This window comes from Esox lucius, chromosome 7 (genome assembly GCF_011004845.1).
Source record: "Esox lucius isolate fEsoLuc1 chromosome 7, fEsoLuc1.pri, whole genome shotgun sequence".
Lineage (NCBI taxonomy): Eukaryota > Metazoa > Chordata > Actinopteri > Esociformes > Esocidae > Esox > Esox lucius.
Window position 1 is genome coordinate 37,192,601 of NC_047575.1, and position 19,554 is coordinate 37,212,154.

General features: G+C 42.6%; 1 protein-coding gene across 3 annotated transcripts in view; it reads left to right on the forward strand.

Moving 5' to 3' along the window:
* Window positions 1-1,694: 1,694 nt before the first annotated feature.
* The window catches only part of slc7a1a (solute carrier family 7 member 1a), a 42,242-nt gene continuing 24,382 nt past the window's right edge, over window positions 1,695-19,554 (forward strand). For 2 of the 3 annotated variants that reach the window (XM_029120960.2, XM_029120962.2), the window contains exons 1-2: window positions 1,695-1,926; window positions 17,399-17,629. In XM_029120960.2, coding sequence (XP_028976793.1) covers window positions 17,449-17,629 — 181 coding nt within the window. In that variant the 5' untranslated portion in view covers window positions 1,695-1,926; window positions 17,399-17,448. Of the gene's footprint in view, window positions 1,927-10,736; window positions 10,889-17,398; window positions 17,630-19,554 lie in introns of those variants that run through there. The other variant, XM_029120961.2, reaches the window with a different exon arrangement.

A 19,554-nucleotide genomic window follows, 5' to 3' on the forward strand; every position in this document is an offset into this window, starting at 1 on the left:
TCACAGCCAGCTATGTGGCAATTACACACGTCAAAGGACTAAAAATCTATAGTCAAAAACCTGAAAGAAGCTGTTGAAAAGTGCCTGACCTTTTTAAAGCAGGATAAACCATCGCACATTTCCCTGTGCTTGCACTTTAAACTGGCTTGGTACAATGCTACTGAGAGGGCTGCTGTTGTTGCAGACATCACTGATATTGCCACAATGCTCACTAGAACAATATTGAGTTTGACACATTAAGCCTGCACCCCACCAGCAAAGAAACACTGGTCACACTCAAACCAAACAGCAGTTCTGTTCTGAAGTAATTGGAAGAGAACATTGATAATGTTTTCAAAGGGTTGCAGATTTTGAAACTGGACAGTGCATCCTGTTTTTTTTTTTTTTTTTATCTTAATTTTAGCAGGAAAGTTCAGAACAAGTTTCTTTTACTATATCGACCTGTATAAAAGTATGAATGTTAAAAGTTGAATACATAATATACAGCTCTGAAAAAAATTAAGAGACCACCGCGCCTTTTTATTTCCTTTCCAAAAAAGTTGGAAAGGAAGGTTTTGAGTGAGGAACACAAGGGTAAAAATTAAGAGACCACTGCAAATTGAATGCTTCTGTACCTCACTCAAAACTTTCCTTTTCAACTTTTTTGGAAAGGAGAGAAAAAGGTGCAGTGGTCTCCTAATTTTTTCTGGAGCTGTATATCAGTATCGTAGTACTTTTAATCTTATATCACAAGGAAAACATATTTCATCTCAGCTTATGGTATTAATGAAAATGTGCAAGCCATTTTGTGAACACAGTTGCAAAACTGTGCGTTTCACAGGTTGTTTGGGTTTGAAGTTAACATATTGTAACATTCAGAGGAAGGGAGACCCTGTTAAATGTTTCTATTTTTAATTTAGATTTTTTTTTATGACTACTTTTTTTAAAATCCAGATTGATTAAGAGAAATATGTTGAGGTTCATTTTCTATAAACATAGTACAGCCGTTTTTGTCACTTTTGTTGGTGTTGGAGGCATTAAGACAGAGTGGACTTTAATTTATTTAGATAAAATTTAAGTCATATTAGATCAGTGTCTAACACAAACTATAAGAGAGGTATAAGTTTAGCCAACCTTGACCAAAAATACCCTTATTTTGATAGATTTTACACCCATTGTTGCTCTAAAAATAAATGATGATAAATGTTTTGGGGAGTATGCCCAGAAGCCCCAAAACGAGGCTTAGCCCCCCATACATGATTTTATAGTATTGTGCCTGGACTGAGACATACTAATCTTCTCGCATACTAATCTGTGATGGTATATAGTATGCAATTATGCCATTTGAGATTCAAACCAAGTCACAAGTAATAGATGGTTAAATTGAAGTCGAATTGCAAGTGGTTTCTCTTTTTACTAAGTCAAATCTCAAGTCGCAAAATGTGACTTGAGTCGTAGGACTACTGAGTCAAACTAATGTGACTCGAGTCCAAATCTCTGGTGTTTGGGTTTGTTAGGTACAGTATGGTTATAGTGTAAACTGTGCTCGTCGAATTTAAGGTTGTTAAAGTTCCGAGGTCATGTTTCATATTTCCCAATAAAATCACGACCAATGTATGCAGTACCAACTGAACTCAAATGCACCATTTGGCACTCAGAGTATTAGAGTGGGCGGGATTATAGATAAACGTTCCAATCCGCCCCATTGCCTCGGTTTCCATCAGCTCCACCAAAAAAGACGAAGTCAGGCAACTCGATTCTACCTTTGCGTCACGAATCTTCTACCTGTCAGTCCAGACAACTATAAAAAACGACATATTAAACTGATCTGAAGCCGCGCTTGTACGAACACCGCTTCAATATTGCTGGAGTCTCTATTCTCTCACATGGTGAATTGATATAATCTTGGGTGGTCTCCGCTCCATGCGTCTAACCGCGCGGATTAAGGTAAATTAGCCTTTGAATGACTATTATATCATTGTATTATTCTTTACGAGTTGTTCTGAACTGTCAACATGATGCTATTCATGCATAACTTTTTTCTGAATGCTTAGAGGGGAAAGTGGCTCTCCCGCTTTTATCCGTGCGTAAAAGTCACATCACTTTATTAAAAATGAACTTGGGACTAATATATAAGAGTTACGCTGTCTGCCTGCCATGCACATGGTCTCCAATAAAGAGTCCATTTTAGTTGGGAGAGGGGGAGGCTTCATTGCAATACTGTAACTCACTGTATCTTCTCTCCTAACCAGAACCAAATAGAATTACCTTACCACAAGTGACTAAAGGCTTTTAGTCTTAGTAGAGCGTCGCATGCTCTCGAAGTGTGGAAAGATATTTAGTCACATTATTTATTGCGATCTAAAACCGCAGAGCCTTTACCATACCCTTATAAGTGCAACAGTGCCACTAGCACGCATGCACGCGCGCGCACACACACACACGCACAGATATAGGACACGCTGTGACGTGAAAATGTGATAAATGAAGTTTAAAAAAAAAATAGATTTTCCCTAGCAAGTAGCAGGCCTATTCTGTTGATATTTACTAATTTGAAATGTATTCGTTCCATTATTCAGAGACTGAAGCCGTGGAGGTAGAAACAGAAACATCTCTGGCTAAGTTTATTCTGTGTCTACTTTTTACGTCTTCGTGTTTTCAGGCTGCTTTATACATCCTCTTTAAACCTGTGAACTTGTGAAGCAATGTTCACCCACCTGGAGGGACACAGGCACAAAGACTGCAGTTGTGTGTGAAACAACGATGTTTACATCTGCTAATCCAGTAGCAGTGACTTTACGTCCCGCACCCTTATCACCAAATTCCCCCATAATACGCGTTAATATTCCTCGAGGTATTGCGTTCATCGTTGTTTTGTTTCCCCTCTTTGGAGTCATTGTTATTTTCACCTTGTAAGTCACCCATCCACTCAATGTTATAAGTATAATCAGGGGGCTAATTACCATAACACGCTCAGCCTAGCTCATGATGTTTGTGAACACAAACTGCTAGAGAAATCAACCCCTGCGTCGGTATATCCGAATACCTACAGTAATCATGACTGTGGTCCATATCTGGGGTTATGGGGCTGTATACTCGCGTTCATTTAATTGACCTTAGCAAATGTAATATGTTAACGGATCTATGGTTTTGAAATGTGGTTTCCCGGGTTTTCTCAAGAAACCGGTATTAATCTGATGTTGTGTGCGCTGGCGAGGGTGTGGGACATTGCGGCGGTTTTACACTAGGAGTATCTGGTTACCCCAGACATAAATTTAAGAGATATTGTCCCTCATTCATGAAACGCGCGTACTATCAAATTTGACCTTACAATGGTAGTGCGATCATTTCACCGACTGAGCTGCTATTCATCAATATTGTCTTTGTGGTATCCTTACGATCAAACTCAAGTCTGGTCGGAGACCGTGTAAACCAACGTCAAAAAATAAGATAATGCTTGATTCGCAATAAGACCATCATTATCACGCAAAACAACAATCCTAACAGCCTCAGTAACAACAACCACAATTATATTTATAATAATAGGTAATATAAAATAAGATGGAACATAACACATACAAACACATACAAACGTACCACAATATCAGATATTGTATCACTACCGTAGGCTATCATTGTATTATTTATTTATTTCAATGTATTCTGCATTTTCTCTATTCGGTTCATGCGTTTATAAGGTTTGAAATGCAGTTGTGTATGTAATGCTATGGTCGTTATAATATCGGTGGCTGGCATCTTGGTTGAGAAGCCCCTGACTGCAGTGTGCAGTTCGGGATCGGACTCAATGTGGGCGGAGTCAAACGCATTAAAACCGACCGTTCCCCATCTCCTTCAAGGACACTCAAGTTGAGGTTCAGGAAGGTATCAACGTCAACAAAAGCAAATCTTTATTAAACCTATCCTACATACATACAAATATAAACCTTGTTGCTTAAGCTTTTCATGATCAATCATTTAATAAAGAAACTGATAAAAGCCATTGGTGCAAAATGTAGGTAACTTACAAAAATGAGGAGAACCAAGAACATGCAGGAGAGTGTGATGTGCAGTGATGTAGTAGCCACAACTAATAAATCATTATGGAAAATGTGCACATACTAGCAGAAAGGAACGAAGTGGGTAGCTACATTTTAATCAATTTATTAAGGAGTAAAATGTGTAGTTCATTTTAGTTATATTTGTCTACTTAAATTATAATTTGATATTTTTGTTTCATGCCCAAAGGTACTAGTCTGACTTTTACAGTATGTTTCCGTTTTGATATGACTTTATCTTATAGGCCTATAGGCCTATAGAATATTATATATATTCACAAAAGGGAGTACACCCCTCACATTTTTGTAAATATTTGAGTATATCTTCATGTGACAACACTGAAGAAGTAAAACTTTGCTGCAATGTAAAATAGTGAGTGTACAGTTTGTTTAACAGTGTAAATTTGCTGTCCCCTCAAAACAGCCATTAATGTCTAAACCGCTGGCAACAAAAGTGAGTACACCCCTAAGTGAAAATGTGCAAATTGGGTCTAATTAGCCATTTTCCCTCCCCGGTGTCATGTGACTTGTTAGTGTTACCAGGTCTCAGGTGTGAATGGGGAGCAGGTGTGTTAACTTTGGTGTAATCACTCTCACACTCCCTCATACTGGTTACTGGAAGTTCAAAATGACACTTCATGGCAAAAAAACTCTCTTGAGGATCTGAAAAAAATTATCTTTACATGTATGGCAGCCATTCCATTCCAGTGTCTGTTAAATTCCAACACAGGCACACCTCATTTTACTTAATGAGGTACTGATTACCTGAACCAAATCTAATTTAATGAGGAAAAGTATAAAAACCACTGCTGTGGTCATCACTATACTCTTGCAATAGGACTAGCTGGATGGCAAAAAAAAGTAGTACCTCAAAGGTAATTTGAATAAAAAAGTTACTATTCAGCATGACAAAAGAGTTGAAAAGAAAATCTTTAATTGGCAAAAATGAAGGGTTAAATTCTGGCTTTACTGGCAGAGGGATACAGTGAGCGTCAGGTTGCTTCCATCCTGAAAATGTCAAAGACGGCGGTTCATAAGAACAAGGTCAAGCAACAGACATTGGGGACAACAAATCTACAGACTGGCAGAAGGCGAAAACCACTGACCACTGACCAAGATGACCGTCAACTCATTCGAATGTCACTCAACAACTGTTGGATGACATCAAGTGACCTAGAAAAAGAATGGCAAAAAGCAGCTGGGGTGAAGTGCACGGTGAGGACGGTTCGAAACAGGCTCCCAGGGGCAGGGCTGAAGTCGTGCAAAGCTAGAAAAAAGCCCGTCATCGATGAGAAGCAAAGAAGAGCCAGGCTGAAGTTTGCAAAAGACAATAAGGATCAAGCCAAGTACAAGGTTATCCTGGAAGAACAACTGCTTCCTTCTGCTCTGACAATGTTCCCCAACTCTGAGAATAATTTTTTCCAGCAGGACAATGCTCCATGCCACACAGCCAGATCAATCAAGGTGTGGATGGAGGACCACAAGATAAAGACCCTGTCATGGCCAGCCCAATCCCCAGACCTGAACCCCATTGAAAACATCTGGAATTTGATAAAGAAGAATATGGATGGTCATAAGCCATCAAACAAAGCCGAGCTACTTGAATTTTTGTGCCAGGAGTTCCATAAAGTCACCCAACAACAATGTGACAGACTGGTGGAGAGCATGCCAAGATGCATGAAAGCTATGATTAAATATCAGGATAATTCCACTAAATATTGATTTCTGAACTCTTCCCAAGATAAAACATTAGTATTTTGTTGTTGAAAAATGAATATGAATTTGTTTTCTTTGCATTATTTGAGGTCTGAAAACAATTGATATGTTTTTGGTTATTTTGACCAATTGTTACTTTCTATAAATAAATGCTCTAAATGACAATATTTGTATTTGGAATTTTGGAGTAATGTTGTCAGTAGTTTATAGAATAAAATTAAACTGTTCATTTTACTCAAACACATACCTATGAATAGTAAAACCAGAGAAACTGATACTTTTTGTATATATATATATATATATATACAGCTCTGGAAAAAATTAAGAGACCACTGCACCTTTTTCTTTAATATCCCAAAAAGTTGAAAAAGAAAGTTTTGAGTGAGGAAAAATATAAAATAATTACTGTAGGCTTATACTCTTGATAAAATATTCAGGTACTCATTTATGCTCATGATGCTGTTGTCCTTTAACGAGGACCACTCTTTCGTCATGTCATCTCTATCATCTTGGCATCTCTATCGTCATGGCATTTCTATTGTTGTGGCATCTCTATCATTATGGCATGTCTACCGTCATGGCATCTCTTTCGTCATGGCATCTCTTTCATCATGGCATCTTCATTGTCATGGCATCTCTATCGTCATGTCATCTCTATCGTTATGTCATCTCTATCATCATGGATGTCATCTCTGTCATCATGGGTGGCATCTCTATCGTCATGGCGTCTCTATCTTCATGTCATCTATGTAGTCATGTAATTTCTATCGTCATGTCATCTCTGTCATCATGGCATTTCTATTGTTGTGTAATCTCTATCGTCATGTCCTCTGACTGATTCACAAGTTCCAATACACGTGTCAGTGCTGTTTAGCAAACATCAGGTGTTCACATTTGTTGGATGACATGATTTACAACGTTTACAGAACAACTGGAGTAAAACAAGTTTTTATTTTTGGTTCTGACAGGGTGTGACAGTGGAACTAAGCTCATGAGGCATTTACTAACTAAGTTATATTCTTCAAGAATCAGTGTGTTCAAAGGCTGTTATAAAAGCATACTGTAGGTCCAAAATTGTCTGTAGCCACTGCACATGGAAGTATACTTGCCATTAGCCCTTCTAATGTGAACGTTGCTGTCTGCAAACAAAGGCCCCTTTAACTGGGTGTAAAGCTGTAAGCTGCTGTGTGTGTGGACAGGTTTAGGGAGTTTGTGAAAACGTTAAAGGTCAGAGGAAGGAAGCTGGGCTGGTGTTATTGTGTAAACTATAAAAACCTCTCTGTTGGAGGTGGTTTTACCTCACTGCTGTAATGTGTTGGAGGTGGTTTTATCTAACCGATGTAATGTGTTGGACGTGGTTTTACCTCACTGCTGTATGGTGTTGGACGTGGTTTTACCTCACTGTTGTAAAGTGTTGGACGTGGTTTTACCTCACTGTTGTAAAGTGTTGGAGGAGGTTTTACCTCACTGCTGTAATGTGTTGGACGTGGTTTTATCTAACCGATGTAATGTGTTGGAGGTGGTTTTACCTTACTGCTGTATGGTGTTGGACGTGGTTTTACCTCACTGTTGTAAAGTGTTAGACGTGGTTTTACCTCACTGTTGTAAAGTGTTGGAGGAGGTTTTACCTCACTGCTGTATGGTGTTGGACGTGGTTTTACCTCACTGTTGTAAAGTGTTGGAGGTGGTTTTACCTCACTGCTATAAAGTGTTGGATGTGGTTTTACCTCACTGCTGTAATGTGTTGGAGGTGGTTTTACCTCACGGCTGTAATGTGTTGGAGGTGGTTTTACCTCACTGCTGTAATGCATTGGAGGTGGTTTTTACCTCACTTTTGTAAAGTGTTGGAGGTGGTTTTATCTCACTGTTTATCTCAATGTGCTGTAACTTTTTCGGAAACAGGATTGTATTCGTGAAATGTTTGTATGAATTGACTGAGTTTTGTGTTTACATCCATAAATCATTGTTTTACTTGTGAGTTATGGTGAATGTACACACGTACTGTGGGATATTTGTTTTCCATTACTGGATCAGGACATAATTGAACTTACTATTCATAAGGAGATATGAGAACAAAGAAAAACATATTCCCAATAAATCTATCCTCTTGTGCTGTTTTTGAAATCATATGATATTTCATTGAATTTGTACAACTTTCTGTCATTAACTTCTTAATCATTATCTCCTAATTTTTCAAGCCTTATTTCATTCCAAGAATATTCAGTTCTTCTGGACAGAGCCAAACTTACCCTGATTGCCTTTAAAACTGAGCCAAACAGGCTATGTTTAAAACCTACTGGTATTGTTATCAGTCATATAAGCTCTGAAAAATACTTAATGAGATTGGACAGTCAGAAGGTGTTGCTTTAGAGGTGACATTATCTGCTGTGTCCTCAGGGGTTATATGGCCGCCACTATTTCTAGTCATCACTGTAGGAAACGTTATCTATTTAACTGTTATTTGTCTGTTCTGACCTCTTCCCCCATGGTGATCTTGTCAGGTGTTTCGCTAAATTCCTTCCCTGTTCCGTCACCTGATTTCATGTTTCCACTCCATCTAAGAGAGTGGACTTATGGGAAACGGTGCATGTTTGAAATTATGTGGCGATTCTCCAGTTGAATGCCATCAAGCAAATTTCCTGGGGTGGATCCCAAAATAAAACAAATTAAGTTACATGTACAATACATTTCAGATAACATTTACTGCATTATATTTCACCTACAACAAATAAAATATGAGGAGTGTGGCTGATTATCTAAACTCTACAGGAGTATCCTTGACTATATAGTATATAGTAATGGAGTAATGGGGAATGCTAAGAGCAGCGTCTGAACACCCACGGCACTGCTCAACGATTAACTGTTTCCTGGTCAGGACAGAGGCCGTTCATATTTTTTTTAATCTAACCAACCTGGAAGACCAGGTGTGATGATTTTGGGCAAGGACTGAAATAATTAATTAGTTGAACCACATGGGAGTTCTGCTAGCCTAAAGGTTAAGAGCATTGGTGCAGTAAATTAGGGTCACTGGTTCTAATGCCTGCTCATCATATACGTCTATCTGTCTCTGGCTTGATTATAAGTAATCCTTCTCTAACCCAGTAGTTACTAAACCCTAATTGTGGTGTGAGTAAACCCTAAGCATGGAATAACTAAACCCTAACTATGTAGTAACTAAACCCTAACCCTGTGGGGACTATACCCTATGCATGGAATAATTAAATCCTAACAATGTAGTAACTAAACCATAACTCTCTAGTGACTAAACCCTAACTATTTAGTAACTAAACCCTAACCATACAGCTAAATCCTAAAGGGTCTTGTGGATATAGAGGCTTCGTTTGATGCAGTGTGTGGCGTATGGTCTGAGCACTGACAGGATGACCCCCCACCCCTTCAACCTCTGCAGCAATGCTGGCAGCACTCATACGTCTATTTCCCAAAGACATCCTCTGGATATGACGCTGAGCACGTGCACTCAACTTCTTTGGTCAACCATAACGAGGCCTGTTCTGAGTGGAACCTGTCCTGTCAAACCCGTATGATCTTGGCCACCGTGCTCAGTTTCAGGGTCTTGGCAATCGTCTTATAGCCTAGGCCATCTCTGTCACATCTTCGTCATGGGATCAGGACAGATCTAGATCTAGACTCTTCCTGCTTTTGGCTCCTCCTTCCCTATCCTGCATAGGGAGGTGGCGTTATGGGTGTAGAGTTCCCTCCTGGCCTGTTGGACAGCTCCAGACCTCGGCAGCCGGGCCAAGTGTCCCTCCTTCTATCCCACATAAGGTCCAAATGTCACTCGTCAGACCATCACCACTCTGGAATGACAGAGCATTCTGATTGGTGCACAGCAGACCAGGCCCCTCTATTTGGGGCTCCAGGTGATGGCCATTAACTATAAAAGCCTCACCCCCCTGCCATTCCTATCTTCAGTGAGACCTCTAGAGATATGATTGGACCAGGCAGGACCAGCCCCCACTGACACCCCTACATACTTTGGGCTGGACGTAGTTTATCGTAGCAGGCTTAAGAGGAATGCCTGAGCTGTGATCCAACATCCAGTTCCAAACAGGGAAGGGAAGCTATGTTGACAATCCAGTACACCTGAAAATCTGAGGTTTCAGTTGTCTAGGATCTTGTGGAGGAAAGGTTGGTTTCTACCAGCCCCAGCCAGACAACTCCGGCTGTCTCACACCCTGGGATCTGATTGGACCAGGAAGCAACAGCCCCCATAGACCAATACACGCTCTGGGCTGTGATCTGATTGGACCAGATGGCACTATCCCCCCTAACAGTGTGTGGAGGTGATGAGAGGTTACCCCTCCCTCCCCTCCTCACTCCTTTACCCTCTTTAATATGATAATTTGGTTCTACCGCCTCCTCTTCCTCTTCATCCCCTCTGTACTTCTTACCCATTCTTTCTCTCCCCTTGTCTCACCCACTTTCTCCCTCCATGTGTTGAACCCGTTAACGGTCTGTCTTTTCTTTCTCCCCAGTTTCTTGCCCCTCCTCTCTCCCTGCCATCCTGTGTTCCCCTTTTTCTTTCTCTCTATCTCTGACTGTGTTTGTGTGTGTGTGTGTGTGTGTCTTCGAATCGTAACGTTTGTAACACACTCTCTGAAACGTAACGTTTCTAACACTCTCTCCGAAATGTAATGTTTTAGATACATAGACAGTAGAATTACTTGCTGGTTTTACAGCACTTGTATGAATAACACAGGTTAGCCTGTAAAGCATGTTTTAGATAAGGTCATCTGTATAAATAGTATAGGTTATGGGTTTGACCCTGCCTCCAACCTTCACCATTTACACAGGTGACTCATGTAGAAATAGGGCTGATTTAAGGTAGGGTCACCTGTAGAAAAAGCTATTTCAGAGTTACTGTGCAGTCGTGGGGGGGTGGGGCTGCCTGGAATAGCTGTTCTGTCACATGATATCCGAGGGGTCTATTTTAAAACCCTGCTGGTCGCCACACCAGCACCACCACCACTGGAGTCGGATAGATGTAGAGTTAGCAGATAGAGTAACAAAGGGATTAGTCTTTCTCCTTTGCTCTGCCCTATCCCCTCCTCTTCTCTCTCTCTGCTCTCAATTCTTTTTCCTCAGTTTTCCCACTCTAGGTCTGGGCGGTTGTTTGAGTGAGTACATGGCTGCATTGTAATAACCTGTGCGTTCAGGGACGTTTTGCATATACAGTTTTGAAAACAGCTGTTTGTAGTTTAGAATTCTTGGGGATTAAAGAGGTCTTTCTACCTTGCTCAGAATTGTCATCTGGACTCTAGTTAGGTCAAATGAAGTCGTCAAAATGTTAACGTTGCTCTGGCGAGCACGCTGAGGCTGTGATCTCGTTGAGCAGTGCAGTGAGCCTGTGATCTTGTTGAACTGTGCAGTGAGCTTGTGATCTTGTTGATCCCAGATCTTGTTGATCACAGTTGTCTTTCAACACAGGTGTGGAATTAAATACACCATCATGAGGCATCTGTAAAATGGCCCTGGTGTCTTTTGTTTGGTCTGGCATGGCTAGAAGATGTCTCATTGACTCTATAAAGAGGGGTGATTGCTGGGGCAGGTTTGGCAGGTTTCTAGGTATTAGCAACAGCATGGCAACTCAAACAGTTATGGTTATGGAGCAGTTGTGGTTGATTCTGGAGTAGTTATGGTTGATTCTGGAGAGGTTATGGTTGATTCTGGAGCAATTATATTTTATTATTGTTCTGTCAATCAAATATATTTTCTAAGTCCTTTTTACATCAGCAATTGTCACAAAGTGCTTTCAGAATTCCCAGCCTGAAACCCCAAAGAGCAAGCAACAATGTAGTTGATGCACAGTGGCTAGGAAAAACTCCCATTTTGGGGTGAAAAACAAACAGAGGAACCAGACTCTCAGGAGTAGCCAGTCCTCTTCTGGCTGTGAAGAATATAAGAGTACATGACCTTTTGGTCCATGTCAATGTGTTGATGACAAGCAGGTCAATAAATGTGTGTGGGCTGTGTCCAGGGCTGTGTCCAAAGTCATTAAACATAATCCAAGTCAGCTGCATGACCAGGTGGACAAGTACAGGAACAATCAGGTGGGGTGTGGGCAGTGACAGCAGGAATCACCAGGCAACAACTTGATCTGCAACAACCAGGAGGAGTTCGGACTGGGACAGACACAAGTCCTTTGGGTCAGGTAGTCCCGTGGCGAGGTCAAAGGACCCACGTCCTCTTATGGTTAAACAGTCTATTAGGAAAGTTAGAGAGAGCATTCCTTGGATTCAAAAGGATACCTGGGTATACTTTTTAGACTGGCCCTGTCACATAAACTAATGCAACATAAACAATTTGGATGGGGTCCAGTGACACTGTGGCCCTATCAGAAGGTAACCTCAGGGCCAAACAGGCAGGGAGTAACTCCACCCACTTTGCTTATTTAATTCCTGTTTCACACCTTTGTAACTTGTAGGAGCATATAGGTCCATCCTCCCCTCAATACACTGCAGTCGTCCTGTCCCCTTTGCAGAAAAGCATCCCCAAAGAATGATGTTTCCACCTCCATGCTTCACGCTTGGGATGGTGTTCTTGGGGTTGTACTCATCCTTCTTCTTCCTCCAAACACGGCGAGTGGAGTTTAGACCAAAAAGCTCTATTTTTGTCTCGTCAGACCACATGACCTTCTACCATTCCTCCTCTGGATCATCCAGTGTCTTTTAAACAGGTAACGAGTTCAAACAGGTGCAGTTAATACACGTAATGAGTGGAGAACAGAAGGGCTTCTTAAAGGAAAACTAACAGGTCTGTGAGAGCCGGAATTCTTACTGGTTGGTAGGTGATCAAATACTTATGTCATGCAATATAATGCAAATAAATTATTTAAAAATCATACAATGTGATTTTCTGGATTTATGATTTTAGATTCCGTCTCTCACAGTTGAAGTGTACCTATGATAAAAATAACAGACCTCTACATGCTTTGTAAGTGGGAAAACCGGCAAAATCGGCAGTGTATCAAATACTTGTTCTCCCCACTGTATGTGGGGAGGTGTGTGTGTGTGTGTGTACTTGTGGGGGTGTGTGTGTATGTGGGGAAGTGTGTGTGTACGTGCAGAGGTGTGTGTGTGTACATGGGGAGTTGTGTGTATACTTGGGGAGGTGTGTGTATGTGTGGAGAGATGTGTATGTGTGGGGAGGTGTGTGTATACGTGGGGAGGTGTGTGGATACATGGGGAGGTGTGTGTATACATAGGGAGGTGTGTGTATACGTGGGGAGGTGTGTGTATACGTGGTGAGGTATGTGTATACGTGGTTAGGTGTGATTATGTGGGGAGGAGTGCGTATACTTGGAGAGGTGTGTGTATATGTGGGGAGGTGTGTGTATATGTGGTGAGGTGTGTGTATATGTGGGGAGGTGTGTGTATATGTGGGGAGGTGTATGTATATGTGGGGAGGTGTGTGTATATGTGGGGAGGTGTGTGTATATGTGGGGAGGTGTGTGTATATGTGGTGAAGTGTGATTATGTGGGGAGGTACAACAGGTTTTCTTGTGCTGTACTGCATTATAATAGGCATACCAATTGGGATGTAAATCTGTTTTTAATGAACCTCTGGGGTGCCGGCTTATCTTGGGCTGCTAGTAATCACACTGGACACACTGGAGTATATTGGAATAACCAGAAATTATTTGATTAAGCACTGATAATGTACAGATTGTGTATGTATCACAATTTGAAACCAATTCAAGCTAACTTCAGTCAATTCAGAGAATTCATTTAAATTCAATGAACCTTGAACTTCCAGTGAAACATACATTCATATGATTCCACAAGATGGGCTGTTTTGTATGACCTGTCCATGTATGAGCTGTGTATGATTGTGTAGGGTATGGGTTGCCAGGATTATGTATGGGGTGTGCATGGTTGTGTAGGGTTATGTATGGGCTGTGTATGGTTGTGTAGGGTTATGTGTGGGCTGTGCATGGTTGTATAGGTTTATGAATCGGCTGTGTATGGCTGTCTAGGTTTATGTGAGCACGGTGGCCAAGACCATACAGCGGTTTAACAGGACAGGTTCCACTCAGAACAGGCCTCGCCATGGTCGACCAAAGAAGTTGAGTGCACGTGCTCAGCGTCATATCCATTGGTTGTCTTTGGGAAATAGACGTATGAGTGCTGCCAGCTTTGCTGCAGAGGTTGAAGGGGTGGGTGGTCAGCCTGTCAGTGCTCAGACCATACGCCGCACACTGCATCAAATTGTTCTGCATGGCTGTTGTCCCAGAAGGAAGCTTCTTCTAAAGATGATGCACAAGATCTCCGATTGTCCTGGCAGAGGAGAGGCCCTGTCTTCAAACCAGGCATCAGCTGAGAAATTGGGAATTGCTACTAGCAAAGCAAGCAGTGTGATGGTATGCTGTTACTATACAGTAGGTTTCAAGTTTATCTGTCACATTCACAGGTAGGCAGTTGGAAAAGCAGGCTGTGGGGAAATCCTAGCGTTTTCTAGTTCCTAATGATACTGCAGTAAAAAGTATGGTCAATAAGAGACAACATAAACACTTTACGAATGGAAACATACACTCACCTAAAGGATTATAAGGAACACCTGTTAAATTTCTCATTAATGCAATTATCTAATCAACCAATCACATGGCAGTTGCTTCAATGCATTTAGGGGTGTGGTCCTGGTCAAGACAATCTCCTGAACTCCAAACTGAATGTCAGAATGGGAAAGAAAGGTGATTTAAGCAATTTTGAGCGTGGCATGGTTGTTGGTGCCAGACGGGCCGGTCTGAGTATTTCACAATCTGCTCAGTTACTGGGATTTTCACGCACAACCATTTCTAGGGTTTACAAAGAATGGTGTGAAAAGGGAAAAACATCCAGTATGCGGCAGTCCTGTGGGTGAAAATGCCTTGTTGATGCTAGAGGTCAGAGGAGAATGGGCCGACTGATTCAAGCTGATAGAAGAGCAACTTTGACTGAAATAACCACTCGTTACAACCGAGGTATGCAGCAAAGCATTTGTGAAGCCACAACACGCACAACCTTGAGGCGGATGGGCTACAACAGCAGAAGACCCCACCGGGTACCACTCATCTCCACCACAAATAGGAAAAAGAGGCTACAATTTGCACAAGCTCACCAAAATTAGACAGTTGAAGACTGGAAGAATGTTGCCTGGTCTGATGAGTCTTGATTTCTGTTGAGACATTCAGATGGTAGAGTCAGAATTTGGCGTAAACAGAATGAGAACATGGAACCATCATGCCTTGTTACCACTGTGCAGGCTGGTGGTGGTGGTGTAATGGTGTGGGGGATGTTTTCTTGGCATACTTTAGGCCCCTTAGTGCCAATTGGGCATCGTTTAGATGCCACGGCCTACCTGAGCGTTGTTTCTGACCATGTCCATCCCTTTATGACCACCATGTACCCATCCTCTGATGGCTTTTTCCAACAGGATAATGCACCAAAAGCTCGAATCATGTCATAAAGCTCGAATCATTTCAAATTGGTTTCTTGAACATGACAATGAGTTCACTGTACTGACATGACCCCCACAGTCACCAGATCTCAACCCAATAGAGCATCTTTGGGATGTGGTGGAACGGGAGCTTCGTGCCCTGGATGTGCATCCCACAAATCTCCATCAACTGCAAGATGCTATCCTATCAATATGGGCCAACATTTCTAAAGAATGCTTTCAGCACCTTGTTGAATCAATGCCACGTAGAATTAAGGCAGTTCTGAAGGCAAACACAGTATTAGTATGGTGTTCCTAATAATCCTTTAGGTAAGTGTACATGATAACAGATAAGTGAGAGGGAAAATATTAGGGCTCAGTGAATGAAGTCAAATCAAGTGGGATGTAAACAGAAGAGCATGTCCATATGAATACATGTTCTGGATGACTCTGGCTGTGAGAGGGAGTTCATTAGTGTGAACAATGTATATTTGTGTGTGTGTGTATGTGTGTGTGTGCTGGAGTCAGCCCTCAGTGAGGTGAGTTCATGATCTAAGTCTTGTGTGTGTGTGTGTGTTTACGTGGATGCGTGGATTTGGAGTTCCCTTCGGTGGAGCCGTGGATCTGAATAAAGCTCAGAACATCAGACTGCAGGCAGTGTTGCCAGATGGAGAGGTTTTCCACCCTATTGGGCTATTTTTGATGACAGTGTGCGGGCAACACTGGGCTTGGCGGGGTTGAATGACAGATATGGTTGTACAGTAAAAATAGCGATTGGACGGGTTTCTTCAAGAGGCCTCTGTGAATTTCCGGTACACTGTCACTAAAATCTGGCAACCCTGACTGCAGGTGTTCCCTTGGATTCAAACTGACTGTTGAAAACACTTTCCCTTAGTCTCTCTGTCTCTGCCTTGTTGTGCCAGTACAGGCTCTGAGGTAGACCCAAGGAAAACCTCCTGTGAAACAGGTGTCTGAGGTCTTTTTCTGACATTCTTATAACGTATGCTCAGTGGCCATTTGTGTGATGGTACTGACGTCCTATCTCTCTTCTCCAAGGAGGTGTCCTTTCAGGGGGAATTGGAGTCAGAGGGAGAGGTGACAGAATTAAAATAATCCCCATATGGAAGTCAATGATTCTTTGTTCAATGAATCATATGCACTCTTCATAAAACACTGAAGTCCTTACCTTTTTCTCCCATTTTGTTTTTGATTCATGAAGTTAACAAAGGGAATTGTTTTAGGAGGGGGATGCAATGGATCCTTTATCAGTTTCACCAGGAGTTTCTATGAGCTGATGATGTCACACCGTATCAAACACAGAACATCCAACTTTATATCCTATAGGCGGAATACAGACCAATATGTTTGGAAAAACTGGTCTCTGGAGAAGGCCTCCTGGTCTTGGGAGAAGGCCTCCTGGTCTCTGGAGAAGGCCTCTAGGCACTGGCCTCAATACCCCAGGGATTGTGGTTATTAAACACTACACAGAACACTACACACACCTTAATAAGTACAGTCTAGGGGTGAGACAAATTTTAACAAGAGACAGTTAGCTAGCTGTGGAACGGTCATTAACTAGCTAACTCAGAAAATCACTTCACTACATTTGATTTAACATTAGCTAAAATAGAACACCAGTAAAAGCACAATACCATAACTATAGCATATATAATATACTATTTGTTTACCTTGCTTGTGTTTTTTTTAACGACGCGCTGTTCCCTTATATGGTCACAGGTGGGCATTGGCCAATAACAATTGAGATATCGGAGTTCATGCCAGTGATCATAACGATTGGAAAGAGCAGTGTCAATTTCACTGGCAGCCAACCAGGAAAAATATTTTTCTCCCCAAACCAACAAGGGCACAACGTTATCTTTGGCCGCAATAATGTATTGGGGAAGGAGGACACTACGGCCACTCAAGGAAGCATCGGTGGCCATGGCCGTCGTGAAATGTACGCCCTGCTGCTAAGTGATGTCTATTTGGTCAATAGATTGTACGTTTCTGTCTTACATTTTTGGGTTCTGTATGAAGCAGCATTTGGAGAGGGAGAGTGAAAGAGAGGGAGACAGAGAGGCAGAAAGAGAGCAAGAGTTCAAGAGAATGATAAAAGAAAAGATGAACCCAGTGAAGTACCCATTCCGTGTTCCTATCAGCGCTGCTGATTAGAATGTTACAGGTCTACTCTTTCTCCTCCCTTTCCCTTCCAGGTGTCTGTGACCTCTCCCCTCTTTCCTCTGGCTGACCCTGACCCCTGACCATGGACAAGCTGCTAGGCTTTGGGAAACAGCTGCTTCGTGTCAAGGTGGTGGACTGTAACAGCGATGACACCCGCCTGTCCAGATGTCTCAACACCTTCGACCTGGTGGCTCTGGGGGTGGGCAGCACGCTGGGGGCCGGGGTCTACGTCCTGGCTGGAGCTGTGGCCAGGGAGAATTCAGGTAAAACAATGACCTGCGCATAGTTGGCCCCAATCCCAACGCAAAACCTAGGCAAGAAAGGCTAAATCGTTAGTGCTCCGTTTGTGCTGTTAACATTTTTGTTTGTGCTGCTGAATTTGGAGCAGGTTGGGGTCTGGTGATGTCATCACCTAAAATTAAATGTCTAATATATAAAACACAACAGCAGCACAAACAAACATTTTAACGGCACAAACAGAGCATAAACGATTAAGCCTATTTTGCCAAAGTTTTGTGTTGGATGGGAGGCCAACTTCACGCAGCTAGTTGTGGGGGTGTATTGGGGTGGCTATAGTAGTGGACGTGTAGTAGTAGAGTATTAACACTAGGGGTGAATGTGGTAGAAGTATAAGTGTAGTAGTTAATAGTATTAATTTACCCTCATCTGTGTTTACAAACTTTTCTGAGAGGGTATGGGTAAGGAAGGAGGTAACCGTGATGTGGTGTGGGTAAGGAAGGAGGTAACCGTGATGTGGTGTGGGTAAGGAAGGAGGTAACCGTGACGTGGTATGGGTAAGGAAGGAGGTAACCGTGACGTAGTGTGGGTAAGGAAGGAGGTAACTGACGTGGTCTGGGTAAGGAAGGAGGTAACCGTGATGTGGTGTGGGTAAGGAAGGAGGTAACTGACGTGGTGTGGGTAAGGAAGGAGGTAACCGTGACGTGGTGTGGGTAAGGAAGGAGGTAACTGACGTGGTCTGGGTAAGGAAGGAGGTAACTGACGTGGTCTGGGTAAGGAAGGAGGTAACTGTGATGTGGTGTGGGTAAGGAAGGAGGTAACAGTGACGTGGTGTGGGTAAGGAAGGAGGTAACTGACGTGGTGTGGGTAAGGAAGGAGGTAACCGTGATGTGGTGTGGGTAAGGAAGGAGGTAACTGACGTGGTGTGGGTAAGGAAGGAGGTAACTGACGTGGTGCGGGTAAGGAAGGAGGTAACCGTGACGTGGTGTGGGTAAGGAAGGAGGTAACCATGACGTAGTGTGGGTAAGGAAGGAGGTAACCGTGACGTGGTGTGGGTAAGGAAGGAGGTAACTGACGTGGTGTAGGTAAGGAAGGAGGTAACCGTGACGTGGTATGGGTAAGGAAGGAGGTAACCGTGATGTGGTGTGGGTAAGGAAGGAGGTTACCGTGATGTGGTGTGGGTAAGGAAGGAGGTAACTGACGTGGTGTGGGTAAGGAAGGAGGTAACCGTGACGTGGTGTGGGTAAGGAAGGAGGTAACCGTGACGTAGTGTGGGTAAGGAAGGAGGTAACCGTGACGTAGTGTGGGTAAGGAAGGAGGTAACCGTGATGTGGTGTGGGTAAGGAAGGAGGTAACTGTGACGTGGTGTGAGTAAGAAAGGAGGTAACTGTGATTCAGGTCTGGGTAATGTGAGGGCCAGTCAATGGCATCAATGCCTTCAGCATCTGGGACCTGCGAACACAATGCCGGGCATTGTCCTGCACCAGGAGGAACCCAGGGCCCACTGCCTCTGATGATGGGTCTGAGGATTACATGCTGGTACCTAACAGCAGTCAGGGTACCGTTGGCTAGCATGTGGAGGTCTGTGTAACACTCCAAGGATATGCTTCCCCAGGCAGCCCCAGAGTTAGGTGACAGTAACCAATAGTTACTGATATAACTACTAACAATACATCTGATTGGAGCCAGTAAGGAAGTCAGTGATATAACTACTAACAATACATCTGATTGGAGCCAGTGTAGGAAAACTTTAGTTTTTCACTGTTTCCTGGAATATACCCGTCCATTATCAGGGGCCGATCCGGACAGCTGCTCCGTTAAACGTATGTTTTGACAGGTCCATCAATGTTTGACTGGTCCATGTACACGGCACACGTTACTTAATGAATGAACCGTATTTGTACATGGCCTTTGACGGCGTGTTCACACAATCACTTTTAACACGGCTCAT